Raw genomic sequence first — 24,805 nt, forward strand, 5'->3', positions numbered from 1 at the left:
GGTTGAAATTCTGAAATCGATTGATGAAGAGAAGACAATTATGTGTCCACTGTGGCAATTTGTAAGCTGATCTGTATTATTTGTTTTAATTTAATTGGTCAATGATTTTAACTGATGTGTCAATAGAAGCTTCAAAATTGAGGCTGATGTGTCATGCTATGGTAAGAAACATTGTAGTTTTATTGTATTGATGATATCCCACTATATTGAAAGTCAAAAAAAAAAAAATTAAGAGAACATTTAAAGATTATGGAACAACCACAAACATGTACAAATTAAGATAGTTATCTTCTTTTTTAAAGAGTTTTAAACCCCTTAGCTAAAAAAGACTTCTCTATCCGAGGAAGAAAGACGGAAGGAAGCAAGGGGGGTGTGATATCAATTCATTTGCTACTTTGCTTTCATCCTTTTTGCCTATCTACTCTTTTATGTTCTCTACAAAAGTATTTCATGGTTAGTTAATGTCTATCTTTGGGGCTTCTAAAGCCGTTCAAATTCTCTAACTTCTCCAAGTACGAGAGCTTTTTCGGCGTAAGATTTGGCGATTTAGTATGTTTATCGCCGCCTTTGGAACTATTATCGTTCCAACCCATGAAATCCAACAAAGTCTTGGAGTAGTGCGGGTCAAGCTTCTCGGTTTCTTCTCCCGAGTTGGAAGATCCCGCTGACTCGGAATCCGTCTCTGTTGTTCTCCCACCATCTGATGTTTCTTCGGATGAACCCTGCTTTCGTGCCAATGAATCTGTGTAAAGAACATCTTCTATCCTCGACATCACTGTGTAAGCCAAGCTCTCAAGTATCCTCGAGTAACTCTCCAAAACCGCTTGCCCAATGTCCTGTATTTATTAAACCAATCATTAGTTCAGATTTTGTTTCTTGTCACTCAAGGCATATATAGTAGATGAGGGCTCAATCTCATAGTTAAGAATTTATACGTTGTTTTGCATTTTACCTTGTTAAACTGAATCTTGGAGATGTCAAGGGAAGATTGAGGAAGACCGGGGAATTTTTGTTTGAGCAAGACCAAGATCGTCTCAGCTCTCTCTTCGAACAATTCTCTCTTCTCCAAGCTAACTGCTGATCCCCAAGAAGATTTGCTGTCCTTTGTGTGAAGCTTCCTCTTCCATATCACAACAGATGCCTCAATCCTGTTTTTCAGATCCAACACTTTGTGCTCTGTTGACAAGTCCAACATCGACAAGAACTGCTCTGGATCAAACCACTCCTCTGTTATGCTCTTGTAGATCGAATCCCCGAGGCTTGCTCTTCCGTTCTGTCAACAAGTATGAAAGCTTAGAAGCCATTTATATAGAGAAAAAATAAAAATGTAATTTGATTGATTTACCTTTGGGAGAGAGTCTATGTAGCTCTCGGGTATTGCCATTTCTGAGAGGACTTGAGCATTGATAGCCATTGCAGCTTTCTGAACTTGTGTGACTGAATCTTTTTGGAAGTAAAGCATTCTCCGAGACGGTTCAGATAAACCTCCAGGAGGAACTTTCACAGGAGGGAGCCACCACTTGTCGTTTGACCGATCATTCCTCGCTTGCTTCCCTTCTTCTGAATCTCTTGAGACATACCAAAACTCGTTGTGTCCTCTGAAATTGTCCAATGTATCCTGAAAAATGTTATCATGATCATCATTAATCCATCAAACGCTAGAATATACAGCTATATTCAATACAGATCCAAATGGAGACACTTACGATGAGCATGGCATCGAGTTTTCGAAGAGCTGGAATGTTCATAAGAAGATCACCTCTTTGTCTTGTCACCATAATCTACAAAAAAAAACACAATAAACATTATAAATTATTCGAGAGAGCTCGAACATTAATGTATTTTGGTTCTTTGGGAAATCCGAACCTCAGTGCAAACTCCTTCCTTGCTCGTTTGCTGAGAAGGAACAAACTCGACAATGTGATCAGTCACAGACAATAACCAATCAACCTCTTTCCTCCACCTTGCTTGTCTATCTTGCGGCATTGGTTGTAGCTTTGTCTGTTCCCCGAATATTGACGCTGCACATAATATCATCGTACCACCAACACAATCTTTAGAAACAAAAACCCTCATAGTTACTTGTGGAAGAAGAAACATGAAAAGAAGATATTACCTGCAAGATTTGTGATGGCATTGGAAAGTGCCAGAGCAGAAGATACGCCTTTTCCACCACCGGACATATCTTCTCCAAGAAGTAATTTCGCGAACCTGTCTTTCATCATCTCCATATCTACAATATTTTTTGTGAATATTAGTGATTCTTTTTAAAGAAACAAAATATTGGAAAAAGAAAAAAGGAAAAAAAGGTTTAGACCTGCTTGTTGTCTGTCGGATCTTTTTCCGGGCCGAGTAAGAGGGGAAATCATGGGACGGCTGCTCTCTACGGGACTTTCAGCGAAGCTGTCGGAGTTTTGGCTTTCAGGCGTGCTGGATTCGACAAGATGAGAATCTCCGTTCTCCACGACAATGGTTTGAGATTGTTGTTGTTGTTTCGTCGTAGATGAATCAAACATTCTTTTAAAGTTGAATGATGTGGAAGCGCTTAGTCTTCGTTCCAACGCTGCAACCATGGTACGACAACGTTCGCTTGTTTTCTTGCCCCGCAAGTTAAACCCCTTTATTCCTTTAAAATCCAGCTGAGCTAAAGATGATACAACTCTAAGATTTTTGTTAAACGCATTAAAAAAAAAAGAAGAAGAAAACTCTTGTTTGGTTTGAGAATGAAACAAAATTCTTGTGAACAAACGTTTGTCTTGGATTTTTAAGGAATTAAAAGCATTTCAAATGAGAAAATAGTAAATCAAAATTTAGGAAGTAAATCTTTTTTTAGGATTCGTTATCTTCTCTTTTTTTTTTCTTAGAAATAAAAACTGATGGTTTGTGGTAATAGTGACGTCCCACGAAGCACGGAAAAGACAATAAAACTCCACAACTGATTCAACTTTCTTATGGGAGGAGACCTACGTACCACTCATCAAATAGAGTATTTAGTTATCCGGGCCCAAAATTATGTCTTGCGATTTTTCGAGTTTAGAACTTACTTAAATAAAGTTTTCGTTTATTTCGCTTTTGAAATTACCTTTGGTTAGCGTCGGAATTGGTCAACTATTATCTAGAACAGTGTATATAGCCTTGTCTCTTGAGGGATGCAGATTCTGCTTTGCATTGAAGTAAGACTACTGCTGCCTCTATTCTAAGTTTCTAACTATGATGAGACCAGGGACTACAATTTGCTGCTCCAAAGTGACTACAGCGACTCAGCTCACTCCTCTCTCGCGATCTGGATACACACTTCTAAGCCTCACTTTTCGCTGATTCCATCACCGTGGATTCTTTCAATGCATGGGTTGATATCAGAACCAGATCATATCTTCCCTCTCATTTTAGGGAAGCAGAAACTTAACGCAAGCAACGGTGTGCAACACGCAACACCTGTCGTTGTCTTCAAGAAAATAGACAGGCAGATACGAAAAGGACAAAAAAAAAAATGACATATGAAACAACATATATCAAAGTTTAAATGTACTTACTTAAGTCATTCGATACAATACCCAACTTTAGTTTCAAATCAGCAAAACATCTATATATACATTTTTTTTAAGTACATTTTGGGTTCTACCCTTATATTTGTACGTATTTAAAAATTTATTTACAAAGTTAATCCCTAAAAAATTTCCAAAAATAACATTACTTTAGATTTTGTTTCCTAAATATTTTACATACCATTCCAACTAAAAAAAATACAGCAGCATCAATATGAAAACAAAAACTATGATATATTTAACCACATCTTCTATTATGTATTGAAGATATTCTATCTTTGAATCCTTTGCAAACAAAAGAAACAACAATTTGATTCCTATTTTGTTTTCCAAAACCTGTGAGCTTTGGTTTTTAACGTAAAAAAAACTTCGATTCACATTTATTTAAGTATTATAATTAATATATATAAACTTAATAAAAATTTAAAATATTACGAATATATAAAATTAAAAAATTTAAAATACTATATAATATGGTTATATAGTAGATGAGTTATAAAGTGGACATGTTGGAATTAATAAAATATTATTAAATTTATGTTAACACGGGTTAAATTCTCATTTTATCATGGGTTCTTTTTTTTTTATGGTTGACAAAAAAAAAGTGACTTAATCATAGCGTATAAATGACTTATTATGTATTTAGATCCCTTCTTTTTCTTATAATAATTAAAAATCAAAATAGAATCTGAAAGCACTAAACAAAACAAACTAAATATAACAAACAATGGTCATGAAGTATATTGTGGGTTATAAAATTAATATAAACATTTAGTCGCACAAATGGTCGAGAAATTTAGTTATTCATCTATTTGAAAAAACATCAAATATTTAACAAACAAATACAATATAAAATATAAATAATAATAAAAATTATATGCATGCTATATATCGCGGGTTAAATCTAGTGTTTGTAAATAAAATTGACCATTGGATAAAAAGAGAAGATGTATTGTAAGATATTACTAATAATAATCTCCTCCTTTTTTGTTTGCCTCCTACAGGCTCTGGACCTTAATTACTGGATCTGCACGGAACTTGGAACATAAGAGAACGCATTTTTTATCTGATCCATTTCTCTCGAGTACCCATCCTCTCCAACCATGATAGTTCTTTCCTCGTAGTCATCCTTGACCCATTCTATACCACAAACAACTGCTATTTTCTTCTCCTTATCAATGAAGAAACTTTGAACTACAAAAGAAATACCATCACATAGAGAGTAAAAACATAAATGAATATCAACTTTAAGGAATTTGCTCCACGACACTACATCTGGCTCAATCTTAGTTGTAATCCATATCTCCACCTCATAGCTATGATCAGGCCCGGCTCAAACTTTGCTTAGACCCAGTGCTATTTTCTAAAAAATCCCTAAACATATACAATTTTTTTCAAAAAAAAAAAAAGTTACATGTAAAATTTTTTTTGGACCCTTGGACCCGGTGCTCTAGCACCCCCAGCATATGTCTTAAGCCGGCACTGGCTATGATCCGGCCGACACTTACAAGAAAGCACCGCAAGCTGCTCTTCTCTAACACAAGATAGAATCACATTACATCCAGGATCAAACGGTAAATAGAGACGTGGTCTAAATCTTTCTGTTGTAAAATCAAACGAGATTACAAAAGTATTTCTAAAACAATCAATAAAGTAAGTATTGCCCTTCAAAGACACGCGTCGTTTTAACCACATACCAAACTGAGGAATGGTATCAAGAACCCTCCAAGAATTAGAATTAAAATCATAGATTTCATGTTTTGCATTACCGGTCAAGCTCAAGTAATAACCACAAGACTTCGAGGTAGTTCTTGTTGTCGTATCCTATAGCATATGAACCAGATTTGTGGTGATTATTTTCAATCCATCTGGTTTGCCCCAAATACGGATTCCACACGACAAGCCTCGAGGAATCTTTAGTGACTAATAACAACAAGCCGTTGCACTGATAGACTACTTCAGATATATCGACTCGACAAAGCATTCCACCTATCTCCTTTGGAAAGTCTTTGATGTTATGTAGATTGAATCTTCTTGTTGTTGACATAAAAGATTCACGAGTCGTTGAAATCATATACTCCTCCTTGATTGCTTTACCACAGTGCTTCTTTGTAAAGCTCCCGTCTTTGGATAGAGCGTTCCATCGTTTGCAAGTGGATCCAACAGCTTTCAGAGAAGCTATCGAAACTCTAGAGAGTATCTCCTCTACAAATCACACGGAAGATCAGAGATGATCGTCATTGTTCTCAAATAAATAATTAGGGTTTTTCTAACTTTCACGGTTCTGTTTTTTTTTTTTTTTTTACTCTCACGGTTCCTTTTTATAGTAGAAGACACAAAATAAAGTTTAAGCCCAAATACTATAATTGTGTTGAAGTTCTACATAGAGTCCAAACTCCAAATTATATTTTTACGTTTTGATAATTACTAATAAGGCCCAAGATAGTTAGTAATTGTGTAGATCCAAATTAGTTTATGGTAATATCTAAGATGAAACCTACTGTTCCTTTTTTCTTTTATCCTTTTTACGATCTTTCCTAATGACCAGCATTAAAAATAAATTAGTAGTTCGAGATCTTTATGATAAATCAAGTATTCAGTGAGCAAAGATTTTATTTCTCCTAATAGGAATTAGCAGTTAGAGATTTATAATCCTTTCTTCATAAATCATTAGTTTTCTCGGTTCCAATATGTCAAAACTACAATATACCATCTTCTTTTTGCTTCAAGTACTCGAACGTACGTTAGATAAATTATACGTGCACACTAGTGTTTTAGTGTCCCAATCGACCTCGTGAATGAATTGTGTTATTATTGTTTTTAGTGTGTTGGATTCATGGATTAAAAATTCCATGATAATTTAGGAACTCTGGCAATCTGTACACATACACCTCGGCCTTTCTATTGGCAGATTCATCACCTTGGATTCTTGGGGGAGGGGGCTATGGAATATGGAATACGCAACACTTGCGGTAGCCAGCAGTCGTAAGAACTGACAGGCCAATTTGTATAACACTTATCAAATCAAGGAGGACTCGAAGGAATTCAGTAACTTATCTCATGGAATTTTTTGAATCCTGAGGGAGTGAATAAAAGTAGGTCCTTCTAAACAAGACCTAAGTGACCCCCTTATTTTTGGCAAGAAAACAAGTATATATGATTAAGCTTTTGGTAAAACCAAAACATGTATTTAATTCCTAATGAGATTTTTACATCTATGAAAAGAAAAAAGAAAACAACACAAACAAAAATCCAAATCATATTTGGGTCTTGAAAGTAATTAGAAACAATTGACCAGACCAGTTCAAAACAATAATAATTAAAGACTAAAAGAAAGAGATGATGTGCAAGAAACAAACAAAGGTGTTGTTAAGTTACTGGACCTTAACTATTGGATCTGCACCGAACTTGGAACATACGAGAACACATCTATGAGATCCAATTTTTCGAAGCACCCATCTTCTCCAACTACGATAGATGTCCTACCATGTAAGCCTTTACCACAAACAACTGCTCTTTTCTTCTTCTTATCAACGAAGAAACTTTGAACTTTAAACTGAGATAGAAAGTAAGATTTACGCACGAGTTGAATATCAACTTTAAAGAATTTGCTCCACGACATAGCATTGGATTCAATCTTAGTTGTAATCCATATCGCCAACTCATATCTACCCCGACACCTAACAAAAAGCACCGCAAGCTGCTCTTCTCTAACACAAGATAGAATCACATCATCATTGAGTTCAAGCGGCAAATGCAGACGCGGTCCAAATATCTCTGTTCGTAAAATCAAAACATATTACAAAATCTTGCCCTTTATGAGCAAGAAAGTAAGTATTCCCCTTCAAAGAAACGCCTCGTTTAAACGATATATTATAAAAACTAGGAATGATATCCAAAACCCTCCACGAATTAGACTTAAAATTGTAGATTTCATGCCTTGCCATTGCAATATGATAGTAATCGTCATAGAAAAGCCTCAAGATTTTGTGGTTGTTCTTATTGTCGTATCCTATAGCATACAAATCAGATAAGTGGTAATCGTTGCTAAGTTGGATCCATCTGGCTTGCACCAAATACGGGTTCCATACCACCATCCCTGAGGGTTCCTGAGTGACTAATAACAATAAACCGTCACACTGATAGACTACTTTAAATTTATTGACTCGACAGAGCAATTCACCTATCTCCTTTACAGATGACAAGCCTTTGATGTCATGGCGACTGAATCTCGTTTGTGACATATCAATTAGAAAATAATACTCGCTAGTCATTGTAATCATACACTCCTTGGTTGCTTTACCAAGGTGCTTCTTTGTAAAGCTCTCATCTTTGATTGGAGTTCTCCATTGTTTGCAAGTGGATCCAACAGCTGTGAGAGAAGTTATCGAAACCCTAGAGAGTATCTCTTCTACTAGTTCCCACGAAAGATCAGAGATGATCGTCATTGTTTTCAGATAAAAAAGTTAGAATCTTTTCTTATATAGACAAATAATAAAGTTAGGCCCATATATTCTATTAGTTTTACACTACATAAATTATAAAGTTGGGCCCATATTCTATAACTAATAATATATACCATGTACGTATATAATTTAAAGAAGAATTAACCGAACTCAAAATCGGTGTTTCATAAATACAAACAAAATGAGATTAGAATTAGCCCGAATGCCTGATTAATCAAACTCATAACTAACTAGTCGAACTTGAAATTCTGAATGTCGGAGCTTAGATCATTCAGAGATAAGTCTTTTGTCGATAGGCAATGTGAATCTAAGGCCAACACTGCACATGAAAATTAAAGAAATGTTTTTCAATGATTTCACACTTGCCCCCGACGTAACCAAAGAGGAATTTTGGGCATTTATTGCTGCCACAAAGGCGGTCACTATTTTGCAAGAACCATGTGACTATATATTTATGCATAAGCACCTTCTCTTTCTTTTGCTTCAAATTTTGAATCGATCCTTTGGAAATATGTTGTAATAAGTAATTAACAATATTGGGCTGTATAGCCCATATAAATTAATGTCGGTTTTTTAGATGATTAGGTCAACTTCTGTATCCGAGACCATGATATATATATATATATTCAAACACAATGTAACTTATAATCTAAGAAACACATTAATACAATACAACAAGGTTTCTTGACATGGTAAACAATACAACAAGGTTTCTTGACATGGTATCAGAACCCTAAGACCTAAAACTTCAAAGAGGCCTTAGGTGTTCAATCTTGTGATATAGAATTCCGCACAAACACTTTTCTTTGTTTTTCAAAATTTTTCGTTTCTCTCTTCACCGATGTCGACTTCACCATCTACGTCATCGGCTCTCGCAACAGCAATAACCCCATCCCGTCCTGAATCTTGTCGAACCATATCACCATATGATTTAACTTCCGGTGATAATCCCGACACTTTAATCTCCAAACCTCTGTTACGAGGTTCAAACTATGATGAATGGGCAAACAATCTTAAACTTGCTCTCCAGGCCCGGAAAAAATTCGGCTTCGTCGACGGATCCATACCTCAACCACTGGAAGACGATGTTGATTTTGAAGACTGGATCGCAAACAATGCACTGGTGGTGTCCTGGATCAAACTTACCATTGAAGAAAGTCTCTCCTCCTCGCTGTCTCACCTCAATAACTCTCATGAACTCTGGACTCATGTTCAGAAACGGTTTGGTGTGAAGAACGGACAACGAATTCAACGTCTCAAGACAAAACTGGCTAACTGTCGACAAAAAGGTCTTGCTATTGAATCTTATTATGGTAAACTGACTAAGTTGTGGGGAAATCTTGCTGATTATCAGAAAGCTAAAACTATGGAGGAAGTACGTCGAGAGCGTGAGGAAGACAAACTCCATCAGTTTCTCATGGGTCTCGACGATACCTTGTATGGTGCCGTTAAATCATCTCTGCTCTCTCGGGTCCCGCTACCGAGTCTCGAAGAAGCATATAACACTTTGATTCAAGATGAGGAATCCAAGCTTTTGAGTCGCATACATGAAGAACGGTCCGACGGTGTAAGCTTTGCGGTTCAGACCAATGTTCCAAGAAAACCTTTTGTGAACAAAACTTCTTTGATCTGCAACGTATGTGGTCGCACTGGTCATCTCGGAGAAAACTGCTTCAAGAAAATTGGTTATCCAGAATGGTGGACTGACAAATTTTTTAGTCCTAAGCCTGGAGGTAACAGCGGCACTACTTCCGGATCTTCGGCTCGTGGTGTCACGACTACATCCGTGGGCTCAATGTTTGGCAAAGGCACAACTTCAGCTCATGTGAATACTATCTCTACACTGCCACCTTCACATCACCCTGTTTTTCACACTGCTACGGTCAACAATCCCTCACCTTTAACATCAGCTGATCGTATTGGTCTTAGTGGTTTGAGTAACGATGATTGGAATCTTCTACAGAACATTCTTGCTGAAAAGAAATCTCGCTCGCCTAACCCTCCCTCGGGTATGTATTTTTTTGAATCATGGATTATCGATATTGGTGCCTCTAACCACATGACAGGTTCTCTTGAATATTTGGTTGATGTTTGTGATATGGCACCGGTTATTATCAAGCTTCCTGATGGTCGTTTCACCTCTTCTACTAAGATCGGCCGTGTGGTTTTTGGTTCTTCATTAAGTCTTCACAATGTTTTCTTTGTTGATGAGTTGAAGTGTCATCTTATCTTTGTTTCTCAGTTGACTAGAGAGCGCAGTTGTGTTTTCCAAAATACTGATCGGCTGTGTATTATTCAGGATCGCACCACAAAAACGCTGATTGGTGCGGGTGAGGAACAACAAGGTCTTTATTTTATTAAAAGAGTAGAGGTTGCAGCTGCTGTTCATCATGTGGATTCTACGTCTACAGAAGTTTGGCATTCTCGTTTGGGACATCCCTCTTCTACTGTTTTAGATATGTTGCAGTTTTTGGATTCTAAAAATAAATTTGATTCAACGTCCTGTGATGTTTGTATTCGAGCAAAACAGACAAGAGAGTCTTTTCCTTTAAGTTATAATAAGACGAGTATTGCTTTTGAACTAATCCATTGCGATCTTTGGGGACCGTATCGTACTTCAGCCATCTGTGGTTCTCGGGTACTTTCTTACTATTCTTGATGATTATTCCAGTGCAGTTTGGATTTATCTTCTACCTTCAAAGACAGACGCACCTACTCATCTTAAATTTTTTTTGGCTCTTCTTGCACGACAATTCTGTGCTCAAGTGAAAACAATTCGCAGTGATAATGGCTCCGAATTCATTTGCCTCAAAGATTATTTTGTTCAACGAGGCATTATCCACGAAACTTCTTGTGTTGGCACACCGCAACAGAACGGCCGCGTCGAACGTAAACATCGTCATATCTTGAATATCGCTCGTGCTCTTCGGTTTCACGCTAATCTCCCAATAGAGTTCTGGGATTATTGTGCGTTAACGGCTGGCTACCTTATCAACCGCACTCCTACACAGATTCTTGCTGATAAAACTCCTTTTGAGCTTATCTACAACCGCCCTCCGCCAATGAACCATATGCGTGTGTTTGGTTGTCTCTGTTACGTTCACAACCAAAAACACGGTGGTGACAAGTTTGCAACAAGGGGTACTAAATCGATCTTCATTGGTTATCCGTTTGGCAAAAAGGGTTGGCGTGTTTACAACCTTGAGACAGGTGTTGTCTCTGTTTCTCGAGACATTGTTTTTCGTGAAACGATATTTTCGTTTGTCGATGATGAAACTACTTCACCTCTCTTTAGTTCGTTTCCATCGTCTATTGTTCCTCTTGCTGACTCATTTCCTGATTTCTTTGACGAGCAATCTGTGTCATCTTCAGCAGTCATTTCACCGAAGGTTCCTCAGTCAGAATCCATCCCACCTGCGACTGTGGACTCAACACATCCCTCCTCTGACACACCAGTTCTTGCGTCAGAACCTGACTCTGTTTCAGACACTACTACGTCTGCATCAACCGAAACACCAGACTCCGTTAATGCTTCTCCTACTCCTGCAACCAACACATCTCAACAACTTGTCCCTACATCTTCGTCTAATCCCACCGAGATTACTCCGGCACGAGAACAGCTCGGGTTTGGCCATCGCACAAAACGACCACCTGTGAAACTGGCGGACTATGTCACCTCTTTGATCTACTCGCCTCCACCCTCCATGACACCTTATCAGAGACTTATCAAGCTTTCTTATTCGCCATTACATCTGGCCAGGAACCCAAGACCTACAATGAGGCTATTCTTGATGAAAATTGGCGATTTGCGGTCACCGATGAAATATAAGCCTTAGAAGCTCTTCAGACGTGGACAGTTGAAGATCTTCCTCCAGGAAAACACGCTATTGGTTGTAAATGGGTTTTTCGTTTGAAGTTCAACGCTGATGGTACGCTTCAGCGTCACAAAGCACGTCTTGTAGTCCTTGGCAATAACCAAGAAGAAGGAATCGATTACTCCGAGACTTTTGCTCCTGTGGCCAAGATGATCACTATTCGGGCTTTCCTCCAACAAGCAGCATCCTTAGATTGGGAGGTCCATCAAATGGATGTTCATAACGTTTTTTTACATGGTGACCTTGATGAAGAGGTTTACATGAAGTTTCCTCCTGGTTTTCGTACGGGTGATCCGAATAAGGTGTGTCGTCTTCGCAAGTCTCTCTATGGGTTAAAGCAAGCTCCGCGTTGTTGGTTTGCTAAGCTAGCTGAAGCCATGAAAAATTTTGGGTTTGTTCAAGACTACTCCGACTACTCTTTGTTTGTCTTGGCTACTAATACTGCCCGTCTTCACGTCTTGGTTTATGTTGACGACTTGATTATCACTGGGAGTTCGATTCATGTCGTCAACGAGTTCAAACACTATTTGAGTTCCTTTTTTCACATGAAGAATTTGGGTGTTCTGCGTTATTTCTTGGGTCTCGAAGTAGCTCGAAGTCCGTATGGCATTTATCTTTGTCAATGGAAGTATGCTCTCGACATCATTGCTGAAACAGGTCTTCTAGGTGTTCGACCAACCACTTTTCCGTTGGAACAGAATCACAAGCTCGCTTATGCGAAAGGGTCTCTGTTACGGAACCTACACGATATCGCCGTCTTGTTGGTTGCCTGATCTATCTTGGTAACACGCGTCCGGAACTATCTTATGCCATCCATATCCTCTCCCAGTTCATGGCTTCTCCTCAACAGGCCCATTGGGACGCCGCTCTTCGTGTAGTGTGTTACTTAAAGAATAGTCCAGGTCAAGGCATTCTTCTTCGCGCTAATACGCCTCTTACGTTAACAGCATGGTGTGATTCGGATCATGCGAAATGTCCTTCTTCTCGCCGTTCTTTGACTAGTTATTTTATACAGCTCGGTGGTTCTCCTCTGTCTTGGAAGACAAGAAAACAGGATGTTGTTTCTCGATCTTCCACCGAAGCCGAATACCGAGCCATGGCGGACACCGTAAGTGAAATCCTCTGGCTTCGTCAACTTCTTCCTTTCCTTGGTATCCAAGTCACAACTCCCATTACTGTTTACTCTGATAGTCTATATGCGATCATGCTTGCTGCCAATCCCGTTTTTCACGCTCGCACAAAACATGTTGGTACGGACTGTCATTTTATACGAGACGAAATTATACGTGGTACCATTGCTACTCAACATGTCTCCACTACTACTCAGCTCGCGGACATCTTGACGAAAGCATTGGGACAAAAACACTTTGAAGATTTTTTGGACAAGCTCAGTGTTTGTAATCTCCACACTCCACCTTGAGGGGAGGGGGGGGGGTCTTGGGCTGTATAGCCCATATAAGTTAATGTCGGTCTCTTAGATGATTAGGTCAACCTCTATATCCGAGACCATAATATATATATACTCAAACACAATGTAACTTACAACCTAAAAAACACATTAATACAATACAACAAGGTTTTTTGACAAACAAAAACACCACTCCTAATTTGTAAAAGGCTGACTTACATGACTTTTTTTCTTACGGGATTCCCATAATTTGTGTTCCTTTAAGTGATCCTTCTCACACATCTTCTTATTAATTGAGGAAGAACAAGGTTACAATCTTGTGGTAATGTATAACATTCAAACTTGAAATGTTTGCGATTTCTTGTCACGGGTCATGTTTGGAAGATACTTGGTAAACCCTAATAAATGTGTTCAATTCAAAAACCACATTCCTTTACTAGTATTAAATTTAGAAAGTCCCTACTTTATTTAGTTCGAACGATTTTATCAAGTCAAATATATCGTCCCATTTAAAGTTTTGGAAATGCAAGCAATGCCAATTTAATGAAAATTGACTAGACAATACTGTAGTTTGTGGAATGGAAGAAATACACGAATCGAATTAAACTGTGATGTATAAAATTAACAAAATGACACACTCGATTAGCAAGTCGTTGGATACTAATAAATGATAAGTAATGGTGATATTTCTTCAATAAATGCTAACCAAATTATTTGCAACTGTGGAGAAACTAGACAAAAAGTGTCAGTGTAATGGAATTCTCCAAAAATAGGAATATTACTGATGTCTTTTGTTTGTATGCATCTCTTGTTTTTATTCTCCACTTCTTTCTTCACCCTACATGATTTACAACGAATCACAATCACAAATTTGTGAAATTAATTTAGTTCAATACCATTGTAACAACATTCCACGGCCGTTTTGCACCCAGCTGTTAGAATTAATAAAAACCAAACACGAGTTTATAATTCCCACAAATATGTTTTTCTTTTATCAAAAGAATATTCTCTTCACTTAATCGTTTTTTCTACTCACATTTGATTCTCTCGCCAGCAAATACTAAAATACTGTAATAATAATTTCATTAATACGAAAAAGATTACATATGTAGTTAATTACAAAATGATTTTACATAGAAAAACTAGATTGACCCAAATTAAGAGTTTAATTACTAAACTAAGTCATAACATGTGAGGGTTAGATGAGTTATTTTTTTGCCTAAAATACCCTTTTTTGCTTTATTAGTAAAAAAAAGAGTCAAATTTACCTTCCCAGAATTTTTTTTAAGAAAATCTAAATATTTTCAAAAGTCTATTGGACTAGTTGTGACAGATTTATTTGTATATGATAGATTGTTTTTGCACAACGGATTTATTTTTGTATGACAGATTTTTTATGACAGACTTATTTTGGATGACAAATTTTTTTAGCTACATTTATGACAAATTTATAATTGATGACAAATATTTTTTTCATGACAGACATATTTATAAAGACATCACAGATTTTCACAATATATGACAGATTTGTAAAATGTCTGGCATATTTATTTTCCACAGTTATTTCAGATTTATTTTATTGATTAAATGTCTGTAGTAACATGACATATTTTTTTACAGAAAAATAATTATTAGGTTGACCTCTAGTGATAACAGATTTGTTTTAAGTTACAGACAGATTTTTTAATTTAACCAAAAATCTGTCGTTTGATAACAGATTTATAACATTTAAAAAAAAATTGCTAAAATGACATATATGAATACCATATGTTATGGTAGGTTTTTTTACGCTATGATAGTTTTTTTATTTGCTTTCAAAAATCTGGTGTTTGATAACAGATTTATTAGATGTAAAATGTAAATATAGTGACAACAAATTTGTTTTACGTTATATTTTTTCTGTCATATTTTTATTAATTATATTTTTTATAATCATATTTTTAAACTCATATATTTAAAGCATATTTTATACATTTTAATTTTCCTAAATCATATTAAAAAAATTAACATCATATTTTTATATATTATATTATATTTTCATAAATCTTATTTTAATATTTCTTATATACATTATTTTCAGTTATAATTTCATACATTATATTTTAAATAAAACTTATTTAAACTATATATCTTAAACTTCATATTTTTAAATCATATATTTATACATAATTGTTTTATAAACAATTTTTTGAATATTATTTTTATACATTATATTTAAAATCATACTTTATTTTTAAAAATTATATTAAAAAAATAAACATCATATTTTTTAACCATTTTATATTTTTCAATAATCATATTTTTAAATCAAAATATTAAATGCTATATTGTATTTTCGTTTATTTTTAAATTTAAAAAAAAACAAATTTTCTGGGTTTTTAGTCTATTTTTTAATTATTTTATATTTTTCATTAATCATATTTTCAAATCAAAATATTAAATATTATATTGTATTTTCGTTTAAAATTAAAAAAAAAATTGGGTTTTTAGTCTTTTTATCTAAAAATTGTGTCAGTCTAGTTATTGGGGATAATAGAGTGTTAATCTAGAAATTAATTGTCAAATTTGTGTCAAAATTGTATATTTTTCCCTTCTAAAATTAAGAAAACAGAACCGAAATAAAGATAAAACTTGATTAGTTCGAAAATAACGGAAGGTAGTTTTGTCCTTTTTTCGAAACTACAAACACCGTTCTTGATGATGATGACGTGTAGCTTCGCTTCATCTTCCCTATCTCTTCATATAGTGTGATAAAAAATAATAAAAATAAAAATGTTTTCTTTAGATTTCAATTTTCATTAAGACAAGTGAATCAGCTTGTCCCCAGAGAGGATCTTATCTGTGTAAAATTTACGAAACCTTCGACGAAGTCATAAGCTTGGGATCTCTCTTCAAGTTTGACTCGTCTGCTCATTTCTCTCTCTCTCTCTCTTCTTGTTACTTGCAGGCGATGACTCTTCGTTAGGTTTGATTGAAATCTTCCTAATTTTGATATTTTTTCATCTGGGTTTTACATTTTCTTAACTAAATTCACAGACTTTATTGAGATTTTTAAATAAGTTTTTGTAAAGATTTAAGTTTTTTTTTTTTTTTTTTTTTTGGGTACAGAGGAAGAGGAACTGAGGTTATTACAAAAGCTTCCATATTTGGTTAGTTTTGTGTTTTATTGTGTCAATTTAGTTCTAATTCTTAAGAGAGAATATTCAAATTCGTTATTTTGTTTGTTCTTGTATTAAATTCAAGAAGAGCAAAAAACAAGAATCATGTTTTTAGTGTATTAGATCGAAAAATTCAGAACTAGGGTTGAAGATCTTGCACTGTTTATGAGATCTAATTTAAGTTTGACCTTTTTTTGTTGTTGCAGAGAGGATATATAATTTAAAAAACAATGCCTGAAGGGAAACTGAGATCAGGAGTTTATAGATCATTTATAATGTGTGATGATCCAAGAGATGTTGTTGACTGTGGTGCCATTAAGAAACAGAGTAAGAGCCGTGGTAGATGTGACCGTCCTTCTAATGCAAAGGAGAGATCGGAAATGGCGGTGGTGGCGCCTTCACGGAAGAGTACCGAGGATGTTCCTTCTCATTCGTCGATGCAGCTTTTGAGAGTATCTAAAGGGATTCAGAAACTGAACGTTGCGATTGATTCATGGTCTAAAGGGTTTAGCTTTGAGGCTGCGTCTAGGCCTGAGGATATAGCGAAAGATTTGTTGAGAGGAGCGCTTGATTTGGAAGAGTCTTTAGCTATGCTTAGTAGTATTCAAGAAGATGATATTAAGCAGAAACCGAGTGTTTGTAAAGACGGTAGAAGAGACTTGCGGTTTCAGAGATCAATGTCTGATAGATTCGGAGAGCGGATTGAGAAACGGACGATGGTTCAAGAGAATGTAGCATCAAAAGATTGTTATGAAGAGCTGAGAAAAGTGATTAGAGAAAGCTTTCTTAGGCAGAATCTTGTGTCACAAACAAAAGGGACTAAGACTCGTGTTGTTAGAAGTGATCATTTTGCTTCCTCTTCTGGAGCTGCGTCGTCGTCAACGAGCTCAAGCCAATCTTCTATGGTTTCTGGCTCTACAAAGTCCTCTGCTTCGTCTGATGTTCCACGTAGAGCTCCAAGTTTGATTGCTAGGCTTATGGGTTTGGATGTATCATCAACGCAAGAACAGAGCAAAAGCGTCCTGGATCATATCGATAAAGCGGATATCGTAAAGCTGTCATTAGAAAGACAAGAGCAGAAGATGAAGATGAATAAGAAGGAGAGTCTTGAAACTGTTAGATGCAACTCTACAAGAGAAGCTGTTTTACAAACTTTGCCTGAAGAGAATCCTTCAACTATAGTACTCATCAGACCGATGCGTGTTGTTGTACAACCGGAAATGGAAGAGAAGCCGGGAAACAAACGAGTGGTTGTACCTAGGAAACCGAGAATGCAAGGAGAGGTTCATCCAAGAATGATTAATAACCAGAGAAAAGATCATCAATTAGCCAAGGGAAGCAACAACAAAATGAAGTTACCATTAAGTGTGATGACCAAGAAAGAGAAAGAACCGAAAGAGATGGTGCGGAAACTAGAACAGAATGAAGGTAAGGTGATCAAACCAATGTCTCCGAGCGATGCCAAAGCTGTAACAAAAGATCGAAAACCGATGGAAGGTGGCAACAAAACTAACAAAAAGCTTGTTGTCAAGAAAGAGGATATTGCTGTAGGTAAAGACAGGAATAGACCTCTTAAACCACCCAGCAACACTGCGACTCAAAAGAAATCGAACAATTCTTCAGACTTATCAAGAAACAAGAGTGGACGTTCCAGCAGGTTGAGATCTAGCTCTAGTAGTGGTGAGCAGAAGAGTAGTAGTCGGGTAAAGAAGTCCGGTGAAGCTAATAGACCAAATGTGAGCAATCAATGAATACTTTCATTTCTTAACTTACGTAGTTTCATTAACTCTGTTTCTCATCTAGGCCAAGAAGAAACTTCGGAAACAAGACAACGAGCTCGGTACAGAGAATAATTCATGTTCTTCACAGGACACGCGTGGATCACCTAACCAACTCTCTACAGAAGAAACCACATCTTCAGAGTTTCACAATCAAGGTTATTACTTACTACAGTTCTCAACTCTCAAGATATGCTTAAATGTTTGTTTCTTTTTAAAAGTCTCCTCATATATACTTTGTTCTTGTAAAGGTCATTGTGACAATGGAGAAGTTTCATCTTGTGCTCCCACAGTTCAGCGTTCACATGAGCCAGAAACCTCCCAAATCTCTCTTAAAACATTCCTATCTAGCTCCTCAGATTTTATCAGCTACGCAGAGGATCTCTTCGACATCAACACCAACACCAAAGAATCAGCCTTTCGAAATAGAGTTAGCATTGTGACAACAGACCAAAGACTTGCACTAGACTTTGCCAAAGAAGTCGCCAGACGTAGAAGCCTTCTACTAGCAAAACCAATGTGTCCCCAACGAGGCTCAGTGGACATTGATGAGTTGTTAAGGGAAGTCTGTGATGAGTTTGAGTCTCTGAGAAGTTACAGAGACACGTTTTCAGAACAGAACAGCTTCGTTAAAGAGAGCATTCACATGGTGTTGGAGAATGATCTTAAAGATAAGAAGACTGAGATGACAAGTGGAGTTTGGGACTTGTGTTGGAGAAGTGAGTTTCAGATCGATGAAACTTACCAAGCTGTAGTTGACTTAGAGAAACTTATCTTGTCAGGTTTGATTCAAGAAATCATCACTTGAGTTTACCAAGAATAAATGTGTTTCCTGAGGAAACTTTCCTCTATTTTTGTACCTCGTAGGTTTAATTCTCGTACTTTTTAAATTCTTTGTAACCAGTTCAATAATAAAGTATAAATAATTCAAATATCAGTTAAGAACATACACAAAACTTCATACAATCTAAAAATGTTGGGTTCACCATTTTTAGTACTTGGCTATTAATTATTAAACAAAATTTGCTAGAATCATATAGAAAGAGACGCAAAGGAATTGGTCACACAGCTGTAATCAGCAAAGCATATAACTGAAAACCTCACAATGGTCAAACTCGCCACGTCTCTCCCCAGTATCGTGACGTGTATCCCTCATACTCTTTTTTTTTTTTCTTTTATCAACTATAAAATTCCAAAACTATCAAATCTTCAAATTAACAAACTAATTATAATTCTCGATTACTCAGACAGAAGACGACAAAAGAAGAGAATCCCAAAATGGCAAGTTTATCCACTTACAGCTTTCCTCTGTAAACAATGCACTCATCAGTCATCACAGGTGCAACACATAGAGTTCTTCTCCCCGTCACGACAAAACACTTCCACGTCGATAACTATTATTTCTTCTTTTTGTTTTTGTGTTTACTGATCACTATATATTTTAATCTTATTGCTACGGGATCAATTAACGTTATCCTGTACGTTCTTGGACCAAAATAATAAAAACCACCGCCGAGACAGTCGAGCAAAACATGAAAATTACCAAAAGGTGAAAAATAGTATAGATTAGTATGATACTATAGTGAATCTATTAATAAGGTAATTACAAACCGAATAAGTTTGTTCACTCTTGTGGGTTTTTGGGCCTTTTGGCTTATATTTTCGATTTTTGGTTCGTTTCTTGTTAAAAATAATTTTTGACAAGAATTTTGAATCAGTTTCAACTTTTTTGGATAAAAGATCATAGCACGTTCAACAAATATCTTGAATTAGTAATTTCAACTCTTTTGGATGGCCAAACTGTGATCATATCGGCATTAGATATGGAAAACCAAATTCTTATTATTGTTACTAGGTGAATACGCGCTTAGCGCGGGTTGTTGTTTAGATTTTTTTTTTTTTTAAAATTACCTTGTTTTTTTTATTGAAAATCGTTTTAAAAGAATTATGTTGTCTATTCCTGTAGTTAGTTTTTGTTATTTTGTGTGTTTTTATGTAGTTAATAAATTAAGATATATTTAGTTACAACTTGTATGGTAAGATTCATCTTTGACTCAAAATATTAATTATATTTTTTCATATATTCATATGATTATTTCTATACCTACAAAAACAATATAGGATATACTGACGCAATTCTATGCAATTATGTTACTTATATAGATAATGTTTCAAACTTGCTTAACTTGATTCTAAAGAAACAATTTCTTATTCCATATATTCTCTTATGTTCTAGCACTCGAGTTACATGCATCATCATGGTAGGCTATTGATTAAAATCTGGATTAACATAATTTAAAAAAGATATGTATAACTATAATTACTTATTTGCTTCATGATTTTTCATATGAAAGAAAAAAAGAAAGCTAAAACTAAAAAGTCATTTCAGTAAACATTCTTAGATCTCTCACTTTGCATAAATGAGAGTGTGTCTTGTCTTGAATTTATTGGTACATCTAATATCTCCATGTCAATGTTACTAACTTACCATAATGTATTAAATTGAATAGAGAGAAAATCATATACATATGATAATTAGTTAATTAGTATATGATCTTAATGAAAAATTTTATTTCCCTTCATTAAGTTTAGATAAGAGTGTCTTTTGATTTTCCTTCAATTAATTTGATTAACATTATAGTTATGAAAGTTGGCTAACTTTCTCCATATGAATTATTTTGGTATGATGATGTGGCATTCACATGGAGAAAGTTGGCCAACTTTTATATATATGAGTTTTCATATGGTATAGTGGTCAGTTATTAACTTATTAGCATCCGAACATTTTTTCTTCGAAGTGTAACTTTTTATATATTGTATTGCAATGCAACAGATTCCACAAATGGAGACAACCATCTTCTTCTTTTTTTCTATGAATGTTAATATCATCATGAAGATGAAGTAAAAAGTTTTAGCTTTACAATGTAAAAAGTCTATGCTTTTGAATATTTGACAACAAAAAAGCAAAAAAAGAGATAAAACAAGGAGTCAGTCGTCAATTAGTTGCAAATTCACTTGATGTGGGTTCATGTTATCCATCTTGGATAATCATATATATAGTTCATCCATCTTCGAATTTAGAAGCGCATGCACGCAAAAAAAAGTTGGGGAGATTTCAGATATATTTACAATGTCAACAACGTTTAAAATCTTGGAAAAGTCGTTGTATTTTTTTTTTTTTTTTTTGTTTTTGCAAAAATAGAAAAACTAGGAGTCTCTTTAATATAGAGATTTTTGCAAAAATAGAAAAACTAGGAGTCTCTTTAATATAGAGATGAATGTAAAAACAAATCGGTGCTAACTGCTAAGCCCATATTTCATCTCATAGGTCCAAAACCGACCTTAAGTAATTAAAAAAAAAGTGTCAAACTCTTGTTACATGGATCGATCGATGTAAAACACTTTCTTTTGTCGTGAGAAAAACATTGCCACTTTATAGCACCCGACTAACCCTTAGCAAGAAATAAAACAAAATAATCAGAAAATTAATCAAAATTAGTTATAGAGTTATTTTATAAAATTAATACAAAATAATATATATATATATATGATATTAATTAGAGAATATGTATAGTTTGATTTATGTTAATGTCAAGCCACAATATAAAATACAAAATTATTAGTGTTTTCAAAATGGTAGTAAACACATAAAAACCTATTTTTAAAACCAAATTAATGATTTTTTGTTAAAATTTTGAACACAAATTATTGTAAAATATCATAAACTTTCAATCCAAATGTTTAATAACTGATAAAAGAACAAGAACTGTTTAATCGGTAAGGAGTAATCGGATTAAGCAAAGAATATTCAAATGACTTATTTCTTTAAAGAATTAATCATTAATTAAGGTGGATAAAATGGATCTAACGATTATACAAAAAATAATTAGAGCTAGAAGAAGATTTTTTGAACAGGGATCCTACCCCTTACTAAAACCAAAAGTTGAAAAGAATACTACTAAAACTCTAACATTTATCGAGATTAAACCAATAAAAAATTATTATCAAGTGAAAGTAGTAAATTCATTATCAATATACACTTAATCCTAATGGTAAAAGTAATTAATACTCCTACAAAGTTTTGGAGTACTCACTATATTCTTAAACCATGAAGATGGCAAATGCAAAAGATCAAAAGATGAATGGTGCCAAAATGAAAGAGTTTATTTTTTTTTTTCCACAAAAACGTTTTGTAATGATGTCATACAAAATGGAAACATACTAGATTTTAACCCGCGGTACACCACGTGCATATAATTTTTATTATTATTTATATTTTGTGTTGTATTTGTTTGTTAGATATTGTATGTGTTATAAATAGAGGAATAACTAAATTTTCTGGCCGTTTGTGTGGCTAAATGTTTATATAATTTTTAACCTGTAATAAACTTTATGACTATTTGTTTATTATATTTTGTTTTTTTGTTTAGTGTTTGAAATTATATATTGAATTGTAATTATTATAACAAAAATAATGGATCTAGATACATAATAAGTAATTTATACGCTGTGATTAAAAGTCACATTTTCCTAATGATTTAATTTTTTTTACCACATTTTCTAATGATTTAATTATCTTACATAATTCTAGTTAAATCAACTTGATTTTATATGACAAATATTCTAATATTAGTAGTGTTAACAAATAATACAATTAGGATTTAACCCGTGTTAGCACAAATTTAATAATATTTTATTAATTCCAACATGTTCTCTTTATAACATATCTACTATATAACCAAATTATATAGTATTTTAAACTTTTTAAATTTTACATATTTGTAATATTTTAAAAATTTATTAAGTTTATATATATATTACTTATAATATTTAAATAAATGTGAATCGAAGTTCTTCTTACGTTAAAAATCAAAGCTCACATGTTTTGGAAACTAAAATGGAAATCAAATTGTTGTTTTATCTGTTTGCAAAGGATTCAAAGATAGAATATCTTCAAACACAATAAAAAATGTGAATCGAAGTTCTTCTTTACGTTAAGAATCAAAGCTCACAGGTTTTGGAAACTAAAATGGAATCAAATTGTTGTTTTATCTGTTTGCAAAGGATTCAGAGATAGAATATCTTCAAACACAATAGAAGATATGGTTAAATATATCATAGTTTTTATTTCTATATTGATTGTTGTATTTTTTTAGTAGGAATTAAATGTAAAATATTTAAGAACCAAAATCAGAAGTAATGTTATTTTTTTTAAAAAATTTAGAGATTAACTATGTAAATAAGTTTGTAAATAAGTGCAAATAAAAGAATAGAACCCAAAAATGTACATAAAAAAAATATAAATATAGATATTTCAGATTAGTTTTTTTTTTTTTTTTTTATAATAAATGTTAAATTATATTCAAAAGAATCTGCGGTACAACTAGTGCAGCGTTCTGTTTAAAACATGGTAATTGAAAATTTTACAAAAATATGTGTTAACACAAGCCTACGAAACTTGAGTGGAAAGCCAAGCTAGGATGCCATTCTCAAAACGTCGATCCCCCGTAAGGCCCATGGCTAAGAGGTGATCTCTCATCTGTCTATCAATCGCACGAATGATAGGAATTATATATTGGCATCACATGCATGCTAAATATAGCAACATAAAAACAAAATTAGGAAAAAGAAGAAAAAGGATGGCGAATTGTCGGTTCCCTAACGAACGTTCTTCCGGCCTAATTCCTTCTTCAACTTTGGTCGAAGGTAGTTCCAATCGTCCCCTTCCCCCTTTCCCTCCCGACCCTCCAGACTATCTTCCCCTCCCATCCCTTTCTGATCCCTCCCTCTCTCTTTTCTCCCCCTCTGTTGTTCCCCTTTCCCCAACCCAAACTGGCTTCTTGGCCCCTGAAAGAACTATTCTGGCTCTTTCTGCTCAGCATAAATCTACTCCTGTGGTGGTGAATCCTCAGGCACAGACGATTCTTTATTCTTACTACAAAAATTTGGGGCAAATCCCTAGATCTGTTGATACTGTAGCAAGAACTGCGGCACAAACTGACGGGTTACTTGGTACTTGTCCATCAAAGGTAGCTCGTCGTTATATTAGTAACTCAAGAGACTGTAACCCCTCGCAAGCAGACGAAGGGACTGCACATGTTGTTATACTCCCAGATGTGATGTTGCCTCCGGGTTCGGTTGTGGCAGCGGGTACTCTAGCTCCATCACAGCAAGCCGTTGGTGTCATGCCTCATGCGGAACATCCATTGCCGACACAAGCTGTCCCTGACTTTCCCTTAGCCTCTTCTACCCCCCCCCCCTACCACCTCAGATCCAATCGTTACCAAGCCTGTAAAAACTGCTCATCAGCAAGCTTCACAACCTTCCACTACCTCTAGTATCCCACCGAAAACTCTAGCACAGAAGCTGAAAATTACTGAGGATAGATCACTTACCCGGTTGGCACCAATTGAATACTCTCCTGCTGGCAAGCCTCGCGTCTGCATCCCTGACTCAGTCTTCCAGGAAGGAGCTGACATCCATAAAGACTTTATAATTGGGCGGTTTAAAGGAAGGCTACCTACATACAAACATATCCAGAGTGTAATCACACACATTTGGGGTCGAGGTAAAAG

The 24,805-nt window shown here is 35.0% G+C and overlaps 3 protein-coding genes across 4 annotated transcripts; 1 reads left to right on the top strand and 2 right to left on the bottom strand.

Annotated features, from left to right (window-relative positions):
* On the bottom strand, nucleotides 276–2,724 carry LOC104766392 (rho guanine nucleotide exchange factor 8). The gene is made up of 7 exons (XM_010490268.1): nucleotides 2,318–2,724; nucleotides 2,117–2,233; nucleotides 1,867–2,021; nucleotides 1,707–1,781; nucleotides 1,346–1,618; nucleotides 953–1,273; nucleotides 276–836 (listed from the first exon to the last, which is right to left on the bottom strand). Exons 1-7 carry the CDS (start codon nucleotides 2,571–2,573, stop codon nucleotides 459–461), a joined length of 1,575 nt encoding a protein of 524 aa, XP_010488570.1. The 5' UTR covers nucleotides 2,574–2,724; the 3' UTR covers nucleotides 276–458.
* LOC104767847 (putative F-box protein At3g19560) lies at nucleotides 4,564–7,993 on the bottom strand. The gene is made up of 4 exons (XM_010491817.1): nucleotides 7,729–7,993; nucleotides 5,315–5,750; nucleotides 4,988–5,079; nucleotides 4,564–4,739 (listed from the first exon to the last, which is right to left on the bottom strand). The coding sequence occupies exons 1-4, from the start codon at nucleotides 7,991–7,993 to the stop codon at nucleotides 4,564–4,566; spliced, it is 969 nt and encodes a 322-aa protein (XP_010490119.1).
* LOC104766393 lies at nucleotides 16,019–19,177 on the top strand. 2 transcript variants are annotated; one of them, XM_010490270.2, is made up of 5 exons: nucleotides 16,021–16,259; nucleotides 16,403–16,443; nucleotides 16,659–18,188; nucleotides 18,256–18,388; nucleotides 18,482–19,164. In XM_010490270.2, exons 3-5 carry the CDS (start codon nucleotides 16,683–16,685, stop codon nucleotides 19,036–19,038), a joined length of 2,196 nt encoding a protein of 731 aa, XP_010488572.1. In that variant the 5' UTR covers nucleotides 16,021–16,259; nucleotides 16,403–16,443; nucleotides 16,659–16,682; the 3' UTR covers nucleotides 19,039–19,164. The 2 variants fall into 2 exon arrangements, with proteins under 2 accessions (XP_010488573.1, XP_010488572.1); XM_010490271.2 differs by lacking the exon at nucleotides 16,403–16,443 and having other exon boundaries at nucleotides 16,019–16,259; nucleotides 18,482–19,177.

This window comes from Camelina sativa, chromosome 19 (genome assembly GCF_000633955.1).
Source record: "Camelina sativa cultivar DH55 chromosome 19, Cs, whole genome shotgun sequence".
Classification (NCBI taxonomy): domain Eukaryota; kingdom Viridiplantae; phylum Streptophyta; class Magnoliopsida; order Brassicales; family Brassicaceae; genus Camelina; species Camelina sativa.

Coding starts and splice junctions, on each gene's coding strand:
- LOC104766392 (XM_010490268.1), bottom strand. CDS start 2,573: ATGGTTGCAGCGTTGGAACGAAGACTAAGCGCTTCCACATCATTCAAC. Junction 1,782..1,866: donor AGGAAGGAGTTTGCACTGAG/GTTCGGATTTCC, acceptor TTTTTTTTGTAG/ATTATGGTGACAAGACAAAG. Junction 1,619..1,706: donor AACTCGATGCCATGCTCATC/GTAAGTGTCTCC, acceptor AACATTTTTCAG/GATACATTGGACAATTTCAG.
- LOC104767847 (XM_010491817.1), bottom strand. CDS start 7,993: ATGACGATCATCTCTGATCTTTCGTGGGAACTAGTAGAAGAGATACTC. Junction 5,751..7,728: donor GTCATCTGTAAAGGAGATAG/GTGAATTGCTCT, acceptor TGTGATTTGTAG/AGGAGATACTCTCTAGAGTT. Junction 4,740..4,987: donor TGGGGGTGCTAGAGCACCGG/GTCCAAGGGTCC, acceptor TTTCTTTTGTAG/TTCAAAGTTTCTTCATTGAT.
- LOC104766393 (XM_010490271.2), top strand. CDS start 16,683: ATGCCTGAAGGGAAACTGAGATCAGGAGTTTATAGATCATTTATAATG. Junction 18,189..18,255: donor GTGAAGCTAATAGACCAAAT/GTGAGCAATCAA, acceptor TTTCTCATCTAG/GCCAAGAAGAAACTTCGGAA. Junction 18,389..18,481: donor TTCAGAGTTTCACAATCAAG/GTTATTACTTAC, acceptor GTTCTTGTAAAG/GTCATTGTGACAATGGAGAA.